We start from the raw sequence: 19,671 nt of genomic DNA on the forward strand, positions 1-19,671 counted from the left end.
TCTGTTGCATGTGACTATCCTCTTGGAGAAAACAGCCTGTCAGAAAACTATCTTTCAAGCAATTTATTTCTGCCAGAGCAATTTTGTAACCCACATGTTTGGTTTAAGCCATTGCAAGCTTGCAACTTCCTTTGACCTGGACACATAACTGGCATTCCCATACATATATTTCCCCTCAGCATAACGTAGTCAATGATGGAAACACTTCTGTAAATAATATTCCTGCTTTCATTAAAACCACATGGATCTTTGTGTATTTAGTCACACTACCTTACTAACTTTTAGCAAAGGATGGTTTTATTTTTATCTTGAGTAATTTTATTATGTCCATAGCTCAAAAAACCCAATCACTTGTCTGCATATCAAAGATGTAAGTTTTGACAACTGAGATATTAACCACTAGAACAGATGATGAAGGAATGTAATATACCTTCCAAAATACTACACCTACTTTTATTAGTTCCGAAGGACCCCCCATTACTAATAACAGACAGATGCTCTGAAAGCCCACTGAACAGTACACCTGCAGAAGTAGCTTTCTTCACACATATCACCGATCACCTAGATCCAGCCTTACTGGTGAGCAATACCAGCTGCACTGTACATTTAAGCTCCCTCATACCCAAGTGCGACAGATAGAAGGTGACACACATGCAGCCCATGAAGATGGCACAGGTAAGGGTGCGTGAGTCTAGGCAATAGCCTATTCTGCCACACCTACAACTGGAACTGAGCAAGCCCCGGCTACATCAGTATTAGCAAGCAGGGCAGGACAGTAAGAGAGGTTCTGCCAAGTTGAACGGGCCTGGGTGCACACACTGCATGTGATGAAGTTTTCATTTCAGACTAGCTCTAGTGAGGTTTGCTGGAATACATTAACCTCTTACAATCGCATCTTGAGCTCTTTGTGGCAAAGGAATACACTTTGCACATACCAAGACTACTCCAGGATGCAAACCAAGGCCCAATGCGGATGATAGGTAGGTTCATTTCAAAACTGCACTCCTGCTATTGGCAAAATACATAGCTACAGCCTCAGCATCTAGTGTAATCCAGGTCTATTACCACAATATAATATACTGGTAAAAGTTAACCTATTTTTATGCTTTTTACTGATTATGTGTGCCTGTTCTCTGCCCTGCTCTGACCACACACTGGACCCAATAACCCAGAGAGGCCTCTCCCCACCAGAACGATGGCAAGATGTTGATTCTTCCTCAGACAAGGTGTCCTCTGTACAGCACCCTGAAAATGTAACAGGTACACAGGCCAAGGCAAAGCCATTTGGAGATTTCCCCTCATACTGCAAAGGTCAGAAGCGGCCCACACCTACCCTGGCTCTTCCAACATGCCAGAAGGGTGCGGGGGCACCCCCATTACACTCAACACACCTGGTGTGGCGTGGCGTGGCCTGGCCTGTCCCACTGCCGCCACGACGACCCTCGCGGGTCTCAGAGCTCTAGGGGAGGGCCATGCGGGTGGCCCCGACCCTCACCCACTGCTCACTTGCAGCCCTGCGCTGTGGAGGGCTGAGAGAACGGCACCAGCCCGAGGGACGGCACAGCAGGAACCAAGACCCCCTCCGCCCGCGCCAGCCCGGAATCTCGCGAGAAGTTGTGCCGCGGGGCGGGGCGGGGGCGGGAGGAGGGCGGTGGCGGCGGCGCGGCTGAGGCGGCGCCAGGGTGTGGGGGGCTGACGGGACGGGCTCGCTCCCGTCACCTCAGTTCACCTCCTGCATGCCGCCGGGGCCGGGGGCGCTGTGGAGCGGGGCTCGGGCCGCCCGCCATGGCCGAGGCAGGAGCGGGAAGCACCGAGGGGGCCGAGGAGGAGCGGCGGGCCACTGAAGGTGGGGGTGGGGGTGGGGGGGGGGGGGGGAGGGGGGCGGCTGAAGGCAGCTGCTCCCCCTGCCCAGCTGTGACGGTACGGTGAGGGCCGGGGTGTGCCTGCCCGCCGCCGTGATGGGGCCGGTGCCCGCCGTACAGGGGCAGGGGTGCATGTCGCCGGGCTGTGCGCGGCCGCCCGTGGCGGTGGCCTTCCTGTGAGGGCACTCGGGCCCGGGCCCGGTGCCGGTGTCGCGCTGCGGCGGTGCGGTATGTCAGCCAGCCGGGCCCGGGCGCTGCCGGCCCCGTTCTGCCCGCGGTCAGTGGGGCGCGCTGGGGGGGCGCTTGCAGGGGGGTCCCGGGTAGAGGGTTCGCTCTCTGCCCCTTCGCTCTCAGCCCCTGCTATTACAGTTCAGGTGTGTCATCATACTGATGTGATATGCGATAAAAATTATTTGTTTTGTTTCGTTTTTTTTTAACTCGGTATGTAGTTTCTGATCTACACCTACCCGTTCTATGTGTTTTCAATATGCTCATATAATTTTTTAGTAGGTAAGCATCATTTATTGGTTTGGGTGTAGTGATTTTGGGTTGTGTGTGTGTGCATGCCCATGCCTCCATAGTGACCAAGGTTTGATGTTCCTTCCTTGTTCTTAATCAGAAGTTTCTGATTCCTACGGCAAGGTTGGTTGTAAACCACCGGCAGCTGTTTGCACTCCTCCTGCTTTGAAAGGAGTGTTGCTTCTCCGAGGAGAAAGAAGTGTTTTGCACAGGGTTTGGAAAACCAGAAGTGAATGAATCTCTCCTAAGTCGCCGTTGCAGTTCTGTTTAGCTAGCACCAGTTCTTCTAGGTGTAGTAGTTGTTTTCTAAACGCCTATTATGTGTGCTTTCATATATGTGGGGATCCTGATTGTCTAGAGTAATTGGCATTTTTCTGTCTCTGCTGCTTGATTGTTTAAATTCTGGAATAACTTTGTAGCAAGTAGTCTAGTGTTTGAAAACAAAGCGGAGGTTTTGGTGGGTTTTTTGTAGAATTTTTGCAGTCTGTTAAATTGTGCTTAAAACAAGGATTTATTGTTTCTATGCCATGCACACACTGTAAAGAAAGGAAATAATTAATAATATAGAAATAAAGAAAACTCCAAATAGGCAGACATACAAATAGATTCAGGAAAGCAATGAAACATAGGCGTTCATGTTTTGTTGTGAAAGGAACCCGCCTCCCTGTTTTCATTTGCTACCCGTGTTTGTACCTGTTCTTCTGATGGATTTTGAAGAAACAGGTTTTCTCTTTTTTTTTTTTTTTTAATAAAAGTATCTTAATTTTTGTGGAATAGGTCTACACTAAGGTTAGCTGCTTAATAGTTTGAGGGTTTTTTTTCACTTGGGTGTACATGTTATTGTTGGTATACTTGCACATTATGAACAACAAACTAAACTGGACAGTTCACATTAACTAAGATTCAAATTCATTGTAAGAAGAAATAATTTGGTGGGTGACTGTGGGAAATGAATCCTTGTGAATTGTTGAAAATCCCCTGTTTGGGCTCTAGGGCTGGCTAAACCCATGGAAGTTCTGCAGCTGACTTGATGGGAATCAGCATTTTCCAATAATATGAATCAAAAACTTAAAAGAAAATAGCTACCCTCCATTCCTTTAGCAGTATATAATTGGAGAGTTCCTTTTTTCTTTTCCAGTAATGAACTATGATCTATGAGACTTGGTTTCTGTCAGCAACCTGGTTTGAGCCTGAAAGTGACTGGGAAAGCAGGGTAGCCTTTCAAGGCTTGTATAGTATCTTTTCCATAGCTAGTTACAGTCATACTTTTTAATACTGTAGCAGGTCTGGCTGTCGCTGTCTTCTGAGCGGTGAAAATAAGTAAAAATAGATGCAGACAGTAATCAGTTGCCTGTATTAATGTTTGATTTAAAATTCTGTAATTCAGGATATTGTAATTTTTCCTTTCATAGTTTTGTGATATTAAAAGCAAATCCATAGTTCTTAAGTTAACCTGTAAGAGTTTATTCTCTCTATAGAAAGTTGTTCATAAGATGGTTTTATTACTGAAGTTTCTGTATCTTGCTGCTGCATTACACATGCTTATAAATTTTTTTGGGGGAAAAAATTCCTTGTTTTAGACAGTAGATTTCCGCCATTTTCACAACTCCAATGAAAATTGTTGCCCAGCTTTCAATGAGAGATCTGGATGCCAGACTTGCTGTAACTAGTCTGAAGATGCTTGTTGTGGCCTATTTCAAAGCTCTAAAATAAATAAAGACAACAATACAAGTCTCACCTCTGTTTAGAAAATATGGTTCTTTGTTTTATAGATGTTCAGATCTGCAGGACCTGTAAAGTGATGCGTATCACAGCACCTGTAACTTTCTTCCTCATATAGTACTGTCAGATATAATTATAGCTTTCTCACTCTTTAATGAAAATCAGCAGTAAGAATTAATAATTTTAGAAAAATAACTCCATAATAAAATAAAGCAATTTACATGATACAGACTTATTTGAAATTATTTTACTCAATAGGTATCCTCTGTGTGTGCTACACATACAGATAGATATATCTGTAACTGCTTAGGTAATCAGAGAAATCTATCTTTGGAAAAAAAATACCATGTCAATTGTCACAAAACTTAAGGCTCCAACTTGACATCTTGAGTACTTCAGTTTAGAGAATTTAGGTTGCTTGTGTGCCTAGACTTGTGTATGTGTGTATATCTCTGCTTCTTTGTATGACTGTGCTCCTAAGTACTTTAGACTGAGACCCTGAAATCAAGTAAATACTCAGGCTGTGTGCCCGTTAGTGTTTTAGTTCAGAGCAGTAATACTGGTTTGAATTGCATCCCATCATCCTCACTTACTGCTTGGTATAAATTCACTGGACTCCCTTCAGAAGAAACCACACTCAAATTTTGTTGTAGCAGGGTTAGCGCTACTGCAGGCACATAGCAAACATACTCAGCTCTAAACATAAGGGACTGAACAAGTGGTTTGTTCTCAGACAGCTTTAAAATACATGCATTGTAAGGATTTTTGGCCCAGTGAACCAAGCTAAATGTGATTTAACGTAAGCTCCCTGAACACACTTACAAATTAGATGCAGGGACTTTTGCACCAGCTGCTTCTCTCTACTGACCTGTTGCTGTTATGCCATTGTATTTACTACATACGTATTTACTAGACATAGCCTAATAGCTTATGTGAGTAGATTTCAATTTTAATAACTCATCGAGTTAGACTAAAGAACCCTTGTGTGCCACTTTAACCACTGTCACTTGTAATCTAACATTGACTTCTTTAAACTTGTCAAAGCTTGAATTTTTTTGCATGCCAGGAACATAAATTTGGAAAATACACATTTGTAATATAGTCTGTGGTCTTAAAAATTTCAATTCAAAGCAGCTTCTTTCTTCACCTTTCCTTCTGCCAGAAAGTGTTTCAAAATGGGAAGCTGGATTGAAAGTGCCACCTTATTCTTAGAAGGGTTGTGCCAGTGTTACTACCTTGTTAACTTAAGCAGCTGCAGAGCTGTGACATTTCTCCAAGCCTGGTTTGTACATTTATTCACGGACTTTGAAAAGTGCTACCCATAAGTTTTGTAAATGTACTTATTCATCGACATTTTATTTCAAGTGTATTTTACTGTAATATCCTGATAGATGGATTTAGATGTTCTTGTTTAAGCTGGCTAAACTGAGGGGCTGACAGACGGCTTTTTTATTAACTTATTAATGCTTACATGACTTGTACTTTTCTGCTGATTTTTTGGAGTGCTTATGTGTATCTTGCATGATTTGATGATTCTGAAAAGTCAAATTAACTTTTAATATTAAAGTAATATTTTAGCAAAGTCTGTGAGGGGTAAACCTAGCCAGAAAAGCTAACCTTTCATAGTGGGGTGAGTGGATCATGAGGTTGTAATGCATAATTAAGGCAATAATTTTGAGAGACTGTCTTGAGCTTAAACTTGTTGCAAATGACACAAACAGGTGCTCTCTGTGGCTGTTGTATTTTAAGAATTTCTTGATAGTTCTATAGCCACCATGGGTGGGATTCATCTCAATTATCTCTAGATATTTACAGAGTAGATACCCAAGTCTGAGCTAGTTACTTTGGTCTCTGTGTAATTACTGAATAGAGGTAGGCACTCTTGGACTGTATTTCATCTAACCAACTGTAGGAATCTATTTTAGATTGAGATGAATCACCCTAGAAATGTTGTATTTCATCTAGCCAACTGTAGAAATCTATTTTAGGTAGAGATGAATCACCCTAGAAATGTCTTCTTCCCTCCAAGATGGACTAGAATGGCTAGTTCAGATGTGGACATCTTTATTTGTTCAGATGAGTCTCACCTTTTATGGCTGGTGGAGTTTGGCCATACGCCTTTTCTAATATATCTTGTTTGTTTAGGCACTGAAGACCTTAAAACTGTTAGTGGAAAAAACAGCTCAGGAATGTGGCATGTGTTTAGAAAATATTATTGTCAGTAACTGGAAAAATGTTGCCTCCCAAGCCTTGCTTCTCAATGCATTGCATGTGATTTATGTAGAACCTTTGCTGAACACAGGAATGTGGTTGATTTCATATGTCTTTACTTCATATCCCACTCCTAAACTGTGGTTTCATGTGGCTTATTTGCAGTTCTTCACTTCCTCGCCAACTCCCTTGGGGATTGTAATTTTTAAATTTTGCTCTTTTCTTGTAGAAAAACAAGAGAGGTTGTAGTTCAGTAGGGTATGATTTTGTATGTTGATGTGATAAGAACTGTATATATTGATAACCATCCCTTAAATGCTTTGTTTGCCTGATTATGAAATACACTAAAGTTAGTCTTAATTATTTTTTTTTTTGTTATTTCTGATACACTTACCAGGGCGTTTTTCGTACAGTGTGCTTCCAATGTTTGGATGGTCTTGGCTTTTTTGCAGAAAGAATGATTACATGGAGTTTTTTGCAGTGTTACTTTCATCTGTCCTGATGTGTGTAAAATGCTTTTAAAATACTTCAGATTTGTAATATAGGTAAGCATATGTGCTTTACACTGAGAGCCAAACATAGATCATAAATAGACATATATATATATGAAGAACCATTCACTTATCATTAAAATTTGGTTATCAGTGTGCCAGGGTATTAGCAAAATTTTGAAATGAACAGGAATATTTTCTTTTTAAATTCCAACTGAGAAATGGCAGGTTTTTTGACTTGCAAATCAGACTAGTGTAAGTAATAGCCTTTGGGGTGGTAAACAAAAATATCTCTGGTTGAATTAAAATGTTTCTAGTAGTTTAAAATTTGACTGATGATTTCAGTTTTCCAGGAAAATAAACTTGTAATACAGAATGGTCTTTCTGGATAGTATTTTTCATGAAGCAAGAATGCTGTGAAATTGGTAAACGTTTAGTTTGGCTTCTTAGGGGTGTTTGGTTTTGATGTTAATGGTTTGAAACTGTTCACAGAAATTAAAAATATAAGAAATTCAGCGAGGTGCACAAATGGAAGGTAAGAATCCAGCTTTTTTCCTATCATAGAAGCACACCCTGGTTATTGGGGTGCATTCTAGCTCATTCTCTGTGTGAACCCAAAGATTTTTAAATCCTTTATTCAGCTCTTCCGAAGTGGCATAGCTGAAGAAGTAAAGAAGTCTTTCATCACAGACTACATGAGGTTAAGACTCTCTTGGGGGAGAGAGTAAGCACCTTGGAATCACCTGCTATCATATTGATAGCTATTATAAAACCTTAAGGGATAATTTTAAACCACACTTACTGACTTCTCAAAGCTGACTTTGCTTTATGAGCTGTTTCTGTCTGCTTCTTGTTCAGTGAGTGGTAGGTCTTCTCTGTTAAATTCCAGATAATTACTTTTCTACTATATTTGGTAGTTCTGAAGCTTTAAATTAATTTCTCAATTTGTTTTCTTTGACGTTGTTTTTGGGTTTTGGTTTGGGGGGTTTTGAGAATCAATATAGACTGCATGCTGTACATGTCAGGGATCAATACAGTTTCTTTATATTTTTGTCTAGGATCAGTTCGCTATTTTATTGGCATTTAGTTAGATGGTATATAACATGGCATTTAGTTTGTCACAGTGGTAGTATTTGGGATTCAATTTATCACCTAAGAATTTTAGTGTAGAAGTTCTTAATAGGTCATTGTTGCTGGTAGTCTAAACAGTTCTGGTTTTCTCAGTTAAGGAAAGAAGAGGGTGTTGTTGGGAAATGTAGAGGATGACAATAAAGTATTTAGAATTTGCCTTGAGTGTGAAGAAAAAATAGTAGTTACTTTGATAATATGAAGTATAAATTTGAAAAGCTGTAAATGATGCATTTCATTTTGTTTCTTTAAAGCAAAGTAGTTTAGAAAGCAGGCTGGCCATCTGTGTGCAATGGAGTATTTAGGTCAGTGGGTCTGTTCTGTCCTGCTTTGTTCCAGGACGAAGGGATCTGTTGTGCTGAAGGCATTCTTGTCTTTTATACATGTAGGTTTCTGTTTAGTAAGTACTTTTTCATGCTTATTCATGAAGCGTGATTATACTTCAATAGTTGAATCTAGTAACTGTAGGCTGCTATGACCTAAGTGAATTAAAACTACTCTTTATAAAGAAAGAGTTCCTTTGGAATTGTTGAGGTGGGTAGTTACATTTTTTTTAATATATAATTGCCTGAACTTATAGTAGAAATATAAAATGAGACTATTATGAAGTGACGATTAATCATAAAAATATTTCAAATTATCTACCATTTGTGCCTTTGTAGTTATAGTGATGTCATTTCTTTTAATGTGTTTTTTTTAATATCCCTAACTTGAATATGTTATGTATTTGAGGTAACCAAATTTTCTTTCTGTTGTAGATACCCAAAGGCTGTTATTTACTTATCAAGTATTTATTGATTGTTTCCTTTTTTTTTTTTTTTTTTTAACTTCCTGCACGACTTAATGAGTTAAAGAGCTTTCTAAAATAAAACAGGGGCTGACTGTGTAGTCTGACTTGGTAGGGAGAGGATTAGTGGAAGGCCAGACAAGCTGTTGTTCAAGTATTAGCCTATTTTTGTTTAACACTCCAGATTCGTATTCTAGCAGAAAATGAGAACCTAGAAGGAATTTTTCTGGTGTTAGATGTGCTTACACTTAAGAGGAAAAAAACATACACTGTGTATCGTTCTTTTTACACATTTTTACCTGTCATTTACAGACAGCATAGATGCTAAAAAAAAAAAAGCAAGCTCACGATAAAGTATCCAGTTTTTCTTCCTACAGATTTTGAAAGTACTCATCTTGGGTTTTGCCTCCTGCTGAAAGTAGATGTGCGCTTCTTGAAATGACCTCTCTCAATCCCCCATCTGTCCCTTGGTGGAGTTAATTCTTTATTGTTTCTAGATGTATCACATAGGATACTTTCCTCATTAATACATTAAGCCTAAAGGAGTGCCTGCACATTTGCTGAAACAGTTAATTCTGATTCTTTACCTAAATGTCAGCTGGATGATTCTTTGTGATAACTTTGCATGGAGGTAGAATAAAAGTGTAATAGTGCTTAGATTCCTTGAGACTGTTTTCTTTTCCTGGTAGGTTGCTAGGATTATTTTGGCTTGTGACTTCTTTTCTGTCCCTCCAGAAACAAAGCAGTTTTTATTGAGAGAATTGTGAAGGGAACTTTGAGGTAGAACGTGACAAGCTTTCAAGACTCATCTGACTTACATGACTGATGTTATGTATAATGGTATATTTTTATGTCAGAAACATAGTTATGGCAAACTTTTGGGGTTTGGATGTCCAGCTTGTTTAAAAAGCATAGTTCGCTATATATTTAAGTTTAATCTCATGTTAGTCATAGTGTTTTGATCTGCTAACTAATGCCACATCTTGTGATTTTGCAACAGGATGTTTGAGGTGCTGGGGGTTTTAAGTATAGTTCGCTAAGGTTGTGTAAGGAGGAGAATAAATGTATTTTATATTGCATTGGTGTGTTGATTGGGTTGATGAGATTGTTGCAGAACGGTGGGAAGACAATGTACTCTTTTCCGTATTTAGGTTGCAGCAGTACAACCTTTATGTTTTTTGTGTCAGAGGCGTAGAAGCCACCCATGGGCAATTTTTTTTTTTTTCAAATGAAAATCAGAGTGCATAGATGATGGTGTAGCTCTTATTGGGCACTGAGCTGCTTTTTCATCATTCATAGATAATTTCACAGTAGATGGAAAGACGTGCGTTGCTTCTGGAGTCCCCAGCCTCATGAATCCGATAACTAAGCCTGCTGCCATTGCTTCTTTCAATGCTTCTGCAGCTGAGATTCCAAGGAAGCGCAAAGGAAGTGATTCTGATAACCAGTAAGTAAATCAATTCTGTATGTATCTCAACATAAATTTGAGACATTCATCTATTTTTTATGCAGTATCTAATTGCATAAACTGTCTAATTATCTTTCCTTTATTTATTACAATTTCTTCCAAATGCATTGTTTGACAGTCCTGAGTTATTAAAAATAGAAAAATAATCCTTAAATCCAAGGGATACAGGTAGGATTCTATAATGCCATTTCCTGGCCTGAAGTGTCTGGATAATGTGTCTCTAATGCTGAGATTTCAGTCCTATTTTTTTTTCCTTCTTTGTCTGCTAGTAAAGGCAAGTTCTCTTTGCAGCAAGATGATGAGTTGTTTGGAATCTCACAAGTACACGCTAGAATATCACCTAAAGTGTGAAACAAGATTACTAGTTAAGCCCTTTGATCTAGAACTGTGGAATCAGAACTGCTTCTTCAGTGACCAGGGTAGCCATTCACTAAATGTCCAGACAGACCTGTGACCTAAAAATGAGGACTGTCCTACAGTAGCGCTCAGTCTTTTTAAGTGGGTCATACTTGACTACTGAGATCACACTGTTAACTGTTTTCTCCTGTTTTAGAACTGCTAAACAGATGCCAGTTAACCAAATAATCATTTACATAGAAAAAAAGATTTGTTAAAAGTGATCTATTCAAACCTCTATTAATCATCTAGAAGTAAGGGACACAACTCAGCGTGCACATCTAGTGCATTACAAATATCTCCGAACTAGCATGGTAAATCTATGTTTCAAAGAGGAGGAGGAGGTAGGAAATTTGCATGTATTTGTGATTATTAAAGCAATTCTCTGTAATCACTGCTTCTTCCATATATAGTCCATTGATGTACAGAATGTAGCTACACTGTGGATGTTGATATAATTGTCAACTTGGAGATTCAAGTGTTATCTTGTAGATCACAGAAAACTCCAGAAATACATTCACTTCTGAAAAAATAAATTCTCCAGTCTTTTTCAGTAGCACTTGTTGATTTTTATCTGTTCAGTAAAAGTGCTGGTTCATGAATAATGTTTCCATGAAGTTTGGATCTTTCTCTGATTTCGTGAAACTTTTGTTTTTTAAAAAAAATTATGTCCAAGTTGAAACACTAATTGCAAAAGTATTGTTCTATAAGAACTAGTCCTTAGTTTCTAAAACCTAATGATCTTGCTGAAAATAACGAACCAAGTGGGGCTTCCGCTAAAATTGTTTGGTGACTTTTTTTCATTGGGTATATCAAGTCATCTTTTTGTGCTTCAAACTATACTTTGCTTACTTTGTTACCTGTTTCTGCAGGGATGCAGTTGAAGCTGATGGTGATGCTCAGAAAAGGTATTTATTTATAAATGAATCCATTTCTGTTTTCGGTGCTATCAGTATGTTGCATTTTCCTGTTTGGCTAGATGAGCTGTGTGGTTTGCCTTAAGGAATACTTTAAGTGCCGGTCTTTGTACAGCACAAGGTGATAAACGTAGCTAATTTAACAGGATGGATAGGCAAATCCAATGTTATCCAATGTTAAGGTTTTCTGATACTGCTTTCTAAGAATACACTCCCCTTTGCTTACGACTTTACCAGACTCGTTAGTACTGAATTTAAGGTAAGAATGGGAGTGAATGAAGAGCAACAGTTAAATGAGAAGACTAGGGCAGTGAAGGTCTCCTACTTTTCTCTGACTGGTACCTGTAAACATTTTTTGTTTTTAATGTTGCCAGGTGCTTTTTAAAATAGAGCTACCACAACTATGTTAAAAGAATGCTATTACAAGGTGGCAAACCAGAGTTAAGATTGGCTGTGCAGCATAAGTAAACCTGTTTTGTATAATGTGATGGCATAGTTATTAATTGGAGGATCACTTTAATGTGATTTCTTTTCTGCACCAGGATACCTTACCTGGACAACGTATTTGTTTATATGTAGCTGTGCAGTGTTCTTTTTATATAAAATAGAATATTTCAGTTGGAAGGCACCTAGAGTAATCATCTAGTCCAACTGCCTGACCACTTCAGGGCTGACCAAAACTTAAAGCGTGTCGCTAAGGGCGTTATCCAAGCACTGACAGTCTTGCGGCTTTGGCCACCTCTCTATGAATCCTGTTCCAGTGTTAGACCACCTTCTCGATAAAGTGATGCTTCCTAATGTCCTCCCCCGCCGCAGCTTTGAACCATTCCCATATGTCCTGTCTCACTGGATTACCGGGGAGAAGAGATCAGCACCTCCCTCTCTGCTTCGCTTCCCCAGGAAGCTGTAGAGCAATGAGGTCACCTCAGCATCCTTTTCTCCAGCCTAGACAAACCTAGAGTCCTTAGCCGCTCCACATAGGACAATCTTTCCAGCCCTTTCACCAGCTTTGCTGCTCTCTTCTGGATGCATTCAAGGACCTTCACATCCTGCTTAAATAGTGGGGCCTAGAATTGCATGCGGTATTCAAGGAGAGGCTGCACCAACACTGAATACAGCGGGGTAATCACCTCTGACCAGCTGGTTATGCTGTCTTTGCGCTCCAGATGTGGTTTACCACCTTGGCTGCCAGGACATGCTGCTGAGTCATGCTGAGCCTGCTGACAGCCAGGACCCCCAGATCCCTTTCTGCAGGGTAGTCAGTGTTTGGTACATGGCTTGTGGGATTGTGTGAAAATCTTTGGGGAAAAATTGTTTCTTTGTGGATTTTTTTCCATGGTGCTCATGATGGAAAAGTGTAACTAAAAATAATTCTCCTCTGTCTTTAAAACCTCTGCTTCCATTTTAGAAGAAATGGGGAACTATGTATAATATATTAATTGAGGAAAATAGAAGAAAAGCTGGTATTCCTTTTTTTTTCCCCTGATTAATACAGGTTCTGTTCTTTCTAATACCAATTAAGTATTATATTATTTTAAGTATATATTATATTACGTTATAGCCATGAAGCAGAATTTCATCTTATATTCACATAGTCAAGGTAGTTTTAATCTAGCTATTTATATCAGTAACAACACAGCTGTTAGGACAGAGGCTATATAAGTCCTTTGAAGGCTGTGACTGATTGCCTGGGCAGCAAATTTGTTCTAGTTTCTTCCCCAAGTAGGGCTTCTGAGGGAGAAGGAGAATTAGTTAACAGGCTGTGTGCTGCATTGCAGTTGGTCTGGCTTCTCCTTACTGCTACTGCTCTTAGGGTCAGACAGTGTAACTTCTGTTGGAGTTCAAAGTATATGCACATTCCTGATAAAAGTTTATTTTAAAATAAAGGAAAAATATTAGTTATTGCCAGCTCATCTAAATCTAAAACAGTTTCACTGAAGAAAAGCCCTAGGGTCTTGTGAGCCCAGCCTACCTCCTGTCTTTGGGTTTATCAGACTGCCTAGAAAATTCTTGTGTTCCAGTGAAATCCCAGGTTGAAGAGCTGGATCTCTGATCTGTGTGTTAACTTTGCTCTGGCTGCTGGATCCTTGCTGGGGTCAGCACTTAGTTATAGGTGGAAGCAGCTTTTGCAGTCTTTCCTAAAGCCGTAATCTTCAACTGTCCTTCTACTTCCTACTTCTGTTTCCTCACAGGAGACAACTGCTGACTGATTCTGATTCAACATCTGCTTCTTCTAAAATGCTCATAGGCTAGCAGGTCTCTCCTCTGGAATGGAATTCAGAGTTAGACAAAGCTTAGGATGTTTCCACTGCTGAATTAAAAGTTGAAGAACTGTTGTAGAAAGATTAAAAATATTTGTATCAGTTTTTCTTTTGAAGAAAATAATAGCCAGTATTTGTATGGGAACTGCCTCTCTGCGAGTACCAAATCGCTCATACTGGATTGATTAGATAACTATTAGGCCACATTCTGAAATTCTTAATAGCTGGTGGTGAAGAATACAGTGATCTTGGGGCAATGATTTTTTATCTTCTCTTGTTTGAATAATCCTTCATATTTTCCTGCTGCAAAGTATTACTGTGATATAAGCCCTATAATTGTCTTGTATTTTAGGCCCAGTCTAGGCTAGGGTTGCTTTTTTCATCATTTGACAATAATATTTTGGAAATAAAAACATGAATAGATGATCTCTTGCAAAATTCTAGATAAAATCAAGCCTATACTTAAGTTACTTGAATGTTCCATTAATGTTGTTTTCTCCAGAATAAAAATAGCCCTGTAATTTTGAAATATCCCCTTAATATGTTCGCATAACTGTGAATATTGGAACCTATGTTTTGGTCTCTTTCTATTATGTATCACTTGCTAGGTAGGTTTTGTTTCATGAATTTTTATCGGTTGCTTTTGTTAAAGCCATGGTAAGTTTGTAGCATTTTCTATATCTTCTTGAATTCATGGGAGGAATAGAAGTGCCTAGTATTAAATATGCAATGTAAAATTTTATATCTTGTTTTCTCTAGGAGTGAAGATGAAGAACACGTTAAAATAAAAGATTTCAGGTACTAATTTACAATAAAAGTACATCTTGCTAGTAAATGCTAGGATTTACAATAGTAAAAGTGAGTAACATTCATTAAAACTGTCAAATATTTAACAGTAATTTTTTTTCTTTCCCTCCCGAATGTATAGGAATTTTTAGAGCCTCATTGAGGATTTTATTTTCTACTGATTTTAATGAAAGTTGTGTTGCAGAATATTTCAGATGGTTTAGCAAAACCCTGAGGTTAAAATTTTCAAGGTGAGAATTAAATGCAGTATGCTCAAGTCATATGTGAAGGGAGGAGCTGATCCTCAATCTGTATGAATTTCAGAATTGTTTTTTCTAGATTTGTCTACACTTGGAGGTACTAAAAATTTATCCCACATGAAAATGGGTTCAGCTAAACCATGACAAAGAATTCTTGTTCTGGAAGAAGCTTTGTATAGGGAATTATTCAAGGTTTGCCATTGCACTTTGAATTCACAACTTTCCTGAATCCAAATTGAAATTCAAATAAAGCACTTGTAAGAATTTAAATACTGTGTGAATGATTGCAGTCATGATTCATCCAAACAAGTATTTTAAACTATAGACAAGCCACTTAGTAAAAATAGACTTGTTTTGTATTGTTTTTAAAATGTGTCTTTCATTTGTCATGGGAGCAGAGATGTCAAAGCAGAAATACATAAGCCACTTTGTTGTTAAAAGCATTATTTATACAGCATGCTAACTGATCATTATCAAGTGTTCCTGTAATTTAAATAAAACTGAAGAAAGTATTCCAAAGCATATTTACAGGTTTTACTCCAAAATTGATTCTACTTTACTATCTCAGATTGCTATCAAGATTCTATTTTGTACATTGCTTTAACTTTCATATTGTATTGTTAATTTTCTTCCTTAAGTTTTGGTTCATTAGTTGGAGGAAAAGAATAATTAGATGACTATTTGAAGGTTTGCTTGACAGTTAATCTCCCTCCAGTGGTTCTTTTCTCACACTTACTGGGGAACTTGCTTTTCTTCCTTCCCCTTTGTAGCTGGGTAATGTAACAGAAGGCTTCTGATTTATCCAGTCATCACCTGAACTTCTGCATCCATGTGTTCAGGTTTCTATAATTTCTTACTGACTTTTAGAGATGTGGAAGATTGTTCTGTTTTCCCAAATGTTTGTATCTGCCTTCATGAGGTTCACAGTTCAAGGAGCATACACAAGATATTAATTGATTGTTTCTGCCTGACTTGAAGGAAAGGTGAACCTGTAGAGCTGAGAATAACTGATAAAATTAAATTTTTAAAAAGGCTTTAGAGAGAAAAAAAGCTAATTGCTTGGATGAATGACCCATAATTATTTGTGTGGAGAAGGGATTTATTTTGGGGGGAAATAATAAACTACTATTTAAAACTCAACTTTATTCTTTCTCAACAGGCCAGGTGTACTTTATTACACCTTTATTACCTTTAACACCATCTGTTACAGTACGCTGAAGTGGAAGAGTGTTGGAGATCAGTTAACCAAAACCTGTTGTCCCTCAGTTTGGTTAACTACCACTGTGTTTGGTCTCAATCAGAAAGGAAAATATTTGTTTTAATTGAGTGGCTAGCTTGTCTTCTAGGTAAGGAAGGAATAGAATAAATTAAACTTTTCTCAATCTGCTAGAGGATGTTAGAGGGGAGGAGATCAACTAGAAAAGCTAACATATTCCACAAAAAAATTAAAGCAAAAGGTGACTGGAAATACAAATATATTTGCGATGTGCACTGTTATGTGCCTTAGAAGGGGTTTTCTGATGAAAACCCCCAAGAAGAGAAGCTCTCATTCAGTGGTTGTGCTCTGGGACAGAGGCTTACCAAGAGATGAAACCTGAGACACAAGGTATGCACTGAGGATGAAACCCTTTCTACCATTGCATCAGGTGAATGAAGGGGCAAGCTTTCTGGAATACCTGTGGTGAATGTACATGTGAGGCATAGCTTTTTCTTTTGGTTTCCACTACATCTCTTATGGGCACATACTGTATGTTGCTTCTACTGTGCTATCAGTAAGTGCTTATGTTTGTGTCTGTCTTCAGTCTGAGGTAATGAAGTAAGAAGACACTGCTCATCTCAGATTGTTGTGTGTTTGCATAAAACAGTTCAGAGATGCTATAGTGAGTGCAGGGAGCATTCTGTTCTTAAAAAAAAAAAAAAAAAAAAAAAAAAAGGTAGCAGATTGAATACCCCTGTGCTAGTTACACAGGCCAAGCAGAGATAGGGCCAGGGAGCAGAAATACCTTCCAGTGATTCCTAATGACATTAAAATTTCTCTCGTATACAGTAAGGTGTCAAGTTGTTCACTTGGACGTCAAGCGTCACAAGAAGAATTTAATTTCTCTAAGTCTTCATAGCCTGTTCTTCCTGCCACATATAATCAAGTTGTTGCCTGAGATATTTTCCTCCTCAATATTTCACATCATTGTTGTGACCATTCCTGCTTTGTTCAAATTAATCCAATTCAGTTGTCAAATACAAGTAGTATTTCAGTACAGTAATACTTCTTCAGGTATGTTCCATTCCCAAAATTGTATTGATTAATATTATGGGGAAAATCATATGTTCTACATCTTAATATTTTTTTCTTCTTAGGGAGGCTCACAGTCAAACAGAAAAACGAAGAAGAGACAAAATGAATAATTTGATAGAGGAATTGTCTGCTATGATACCTCAGTGCAATCCCATGGCGCGAAAGCTAGACAAGCTTACAGTGTTACGGATGGCTGTGCAACACTTAAAATCTTTAAAAGGTGGGTTTTAGGAAACTAATCCTGAAAGTCCTTGTTCTGTTGGGAGTTATACTGTGTATTTTCTTTGATGTTAAATAAATCAGGGGTCATTTATTCTACATTTCCTTGCTAAATTCAGTTCCAAGTCTATATTTCATTTAGATTTAGCTGTTTGTGGCTTCCAGAACTTGATTTCTTCTTTTTGCTTAGTATAGCAGAAAACAAGCCACCCTTCAGTGTCTTGATTATTTTCTGTCTGATAAGGGTATGCCTTGCAATCAAGTGGCTCCTTGCTTCTTTTGAAAAATTAAAATGATCAAGCAAGTCTGTCTTCATTATTTTCAGACTCTCAAATGAAACATGTTCTGTGATCTCTCCACATTACATCATTCTTTCTGTAACAGTAATAACTGTGGTGCTGTACTGATGCCAGCAGTTATACTGCTAATAGAGAAGCAAATGGTCTTCGTAGTCCTGTTTTTTTCCCATATTTGTGATTGCGTCAACCTTTGTGTTGGAATTTAATGTTTATCTGTTGACCTTGAAATTTACAGCATAGTGGAAGAAGACCATTAAAAAGAAAAAAACAACCCCAAAACAGACAAAAAAGCCAAACAAAGCACCAACTAAATTTTGGGAAGGCTTTAAGTTGAAGGCCAAGGCATTTATAACATACCACATACTTCCAATGAGTTTTTTGTCCATTGTGAGATTAGGAAAAAAGTATCCTCAACAATGGGAAACTATGCTAGTGCTTACCTAAAGAAACTGATTTAAGTAGTTGCACTGGTAGGGAGCATGGAGAATTCACTTCAGTGATAGCTTAAGTCTTTTACAGTATAACTTCATAAAATCAAACCCAGTTGTGTAACACTAAAGAAAAAAATATGTTTGGACATAATCATCTTTCAAACTTATTTTTGTGCCTGCAAGAACAGTAGTCAAGGAATTTTGTAAGACAAAACATACTTAAACAGAATGGTTGATGACTTTAATGTAATCAAAGTCTTAAACACGTGAAATGTTAGAGACTACCAAGAAAAAGTTATCAAAAGTTTTTATTAGTCAGCTAGCAAAGTGAAAGTAATCATGGATCTCAGTGAATGGTTTAGTGTCTGGCCCAAACCAGGATATATTATTTCTTCTCCTTTTGCTATTGCTAGGTTTGGGGATTTTTTTGTTTTTCCTTCCTTAAAAAAATTATATCCAAATACAAGTTGTGTATCACATAGTCTATCAGCAGCGCACAAGATTTCAGATTTTTTGGCAGCACTGTTTCAGAGTAATAATTTGGTAAACTGAAAGCAAAGATCAAAGACTTGTCTGCACTGCAAAAAAAATTGGTTATGAGTAAACATATGTAATAAGAACTGAGTTAGCCTTGAGTCAAAGGAGTGTAGGAAACTAATTACGCTACTAACTTGACAATAATAGAATCCTAGAACAATTTAGGTTGGAAGGATTTTCTAGAGGCCTGCTGGCCCAAGCAGGCTGAGAATTTTGTGTAAAGAAATGACATGACAAGTTAGCAGGGCAGTAATTGCACTTGCACTTTGAACAGGCATCTACAAGAAATCTGCAGCTCAAATATTTATATTTTAAGTGGGATGTGAAAACTGGACTCCATGCAGCACAGTTGTTATATGTATCTTCAAAACAAATGCTTTAAGAAAATACAAGATACTATGTGGAATTACATTGAATGTTGAAATTTGCTGGAAAGTTCAACTGCTGTCTACCACAACTTTTCTAGGTATTTTTTGAGGAAATGTTTTAATGGCTAATAATTATTTTAGAGTACTTGCCACAGGTGCTAGGACAGTAAAAGTAGTCAGTCTCACTACATTTAGTGAGACATTCAATTTAACTGCAATAGAGTATTTTTTGGATTGTTGGATGAATAGTGTTAATGAAGCATTATTCATGCCAAAGACGATAACATTGGAATTACTCACATTCAGCAAATGTTAAGGATTCTGAAATAGGCCTATGAAACATTTCTAGAAAATTCAGTTCTCATAATACCATTTATCTAGCAGTACATTAAAGATATCTGGACAGAAGTTTCCTTGTTTTATGCTAAGTAAAAGGCAAGAAAAAACTGGTTGTGTGCCTGCATATGTTTATGAGGGCTTTTAAAATACATTTAGAATTTTAAATATTTTTTTAGTCAGCTGTTGTGGTTGTAAAGAAAAGTTATAAAATACAAAAATACAACTTTGTTAAAAGTGAATTTAAAATATAACTTCTGACATGACATGTACAAATAATCTATTTTCCAGGTTCCACTAGCTCTTATACAGAAGTCCGGTATAAACCTTCATTTTTAAAGGATGATGAGCTCCGACAGTTAATCCTTAGGGTAAGTGGA

General features: G+C 38.1%; 1 protein-coding gene across 8 annotated transcripts in view; it reads left to right on the top strand.

Annotated features, from left to right (window-relative positions):
- Window positions 1-1,666: 1,666 nt before the first annotated feature.
- ARNTL2 (aryl hydrocarbon receptor nuclear translocator like 2) overlaps window positions 1,667-19,671 on the top strand; it is a 37,561-nt gene continuing 19,556 nt past the window's right edge. The window contains exons 1-6 of one of the 8 annotated variants that reach the window (XR_005104278.1): window positions 1,667-1,846; window positions 10,020-10,167; window positions 11,457-11,492; window positions 14,522-14,560; window positions 17,164-17,321; window positions 19,583-19,662. Coding sequence is in view for 7 of the 8 variants with exons in the window: in XM_037387558.1 (XP_037243455.1) it covers window positions 1,786-1,846; window positions 10,020-10,167; window positions 11,457-11,492; window positions 14,522-14,560; window positions 17,164-17,321; window positions 19,583-19,662 (522 nt within the window). In the remaining variant the exon portion in view is untranslated. Of the gene's footprint in view, window positions 1,847-1,901; window positions 1,921-8,246; window positions 8,319-8,359; window positions 8,468-9,523; window positions 9,561-10,019; window positions 10,168-11,456; window positions 11,493-14,521; window positions 14,561-14,690; window positions 14,800-15,967; window positions 16,155-17,163; window positions 17,322-19,582; window positions 19,663-19,671 lie in introns of those variants that run through there. The other 7 variants (XM_037387558.1, XM_037387563.1, XM_037387562.1 and 4 more) reach the window with 7 other exon arrangements.

Source organism: Falco rusticolus, chromosome 5, assembly GCF_015220075.1.
Source record: "Falco rusticolus isolate bFalRus1 chromosome 5, bFalRus1.pri, whole genome shotgun sequence".
NCBI lineage: Eukaryota > Metazoa > Chordata > Aves > Falconiformes > Falconidae > Falco > Falco rusticolus.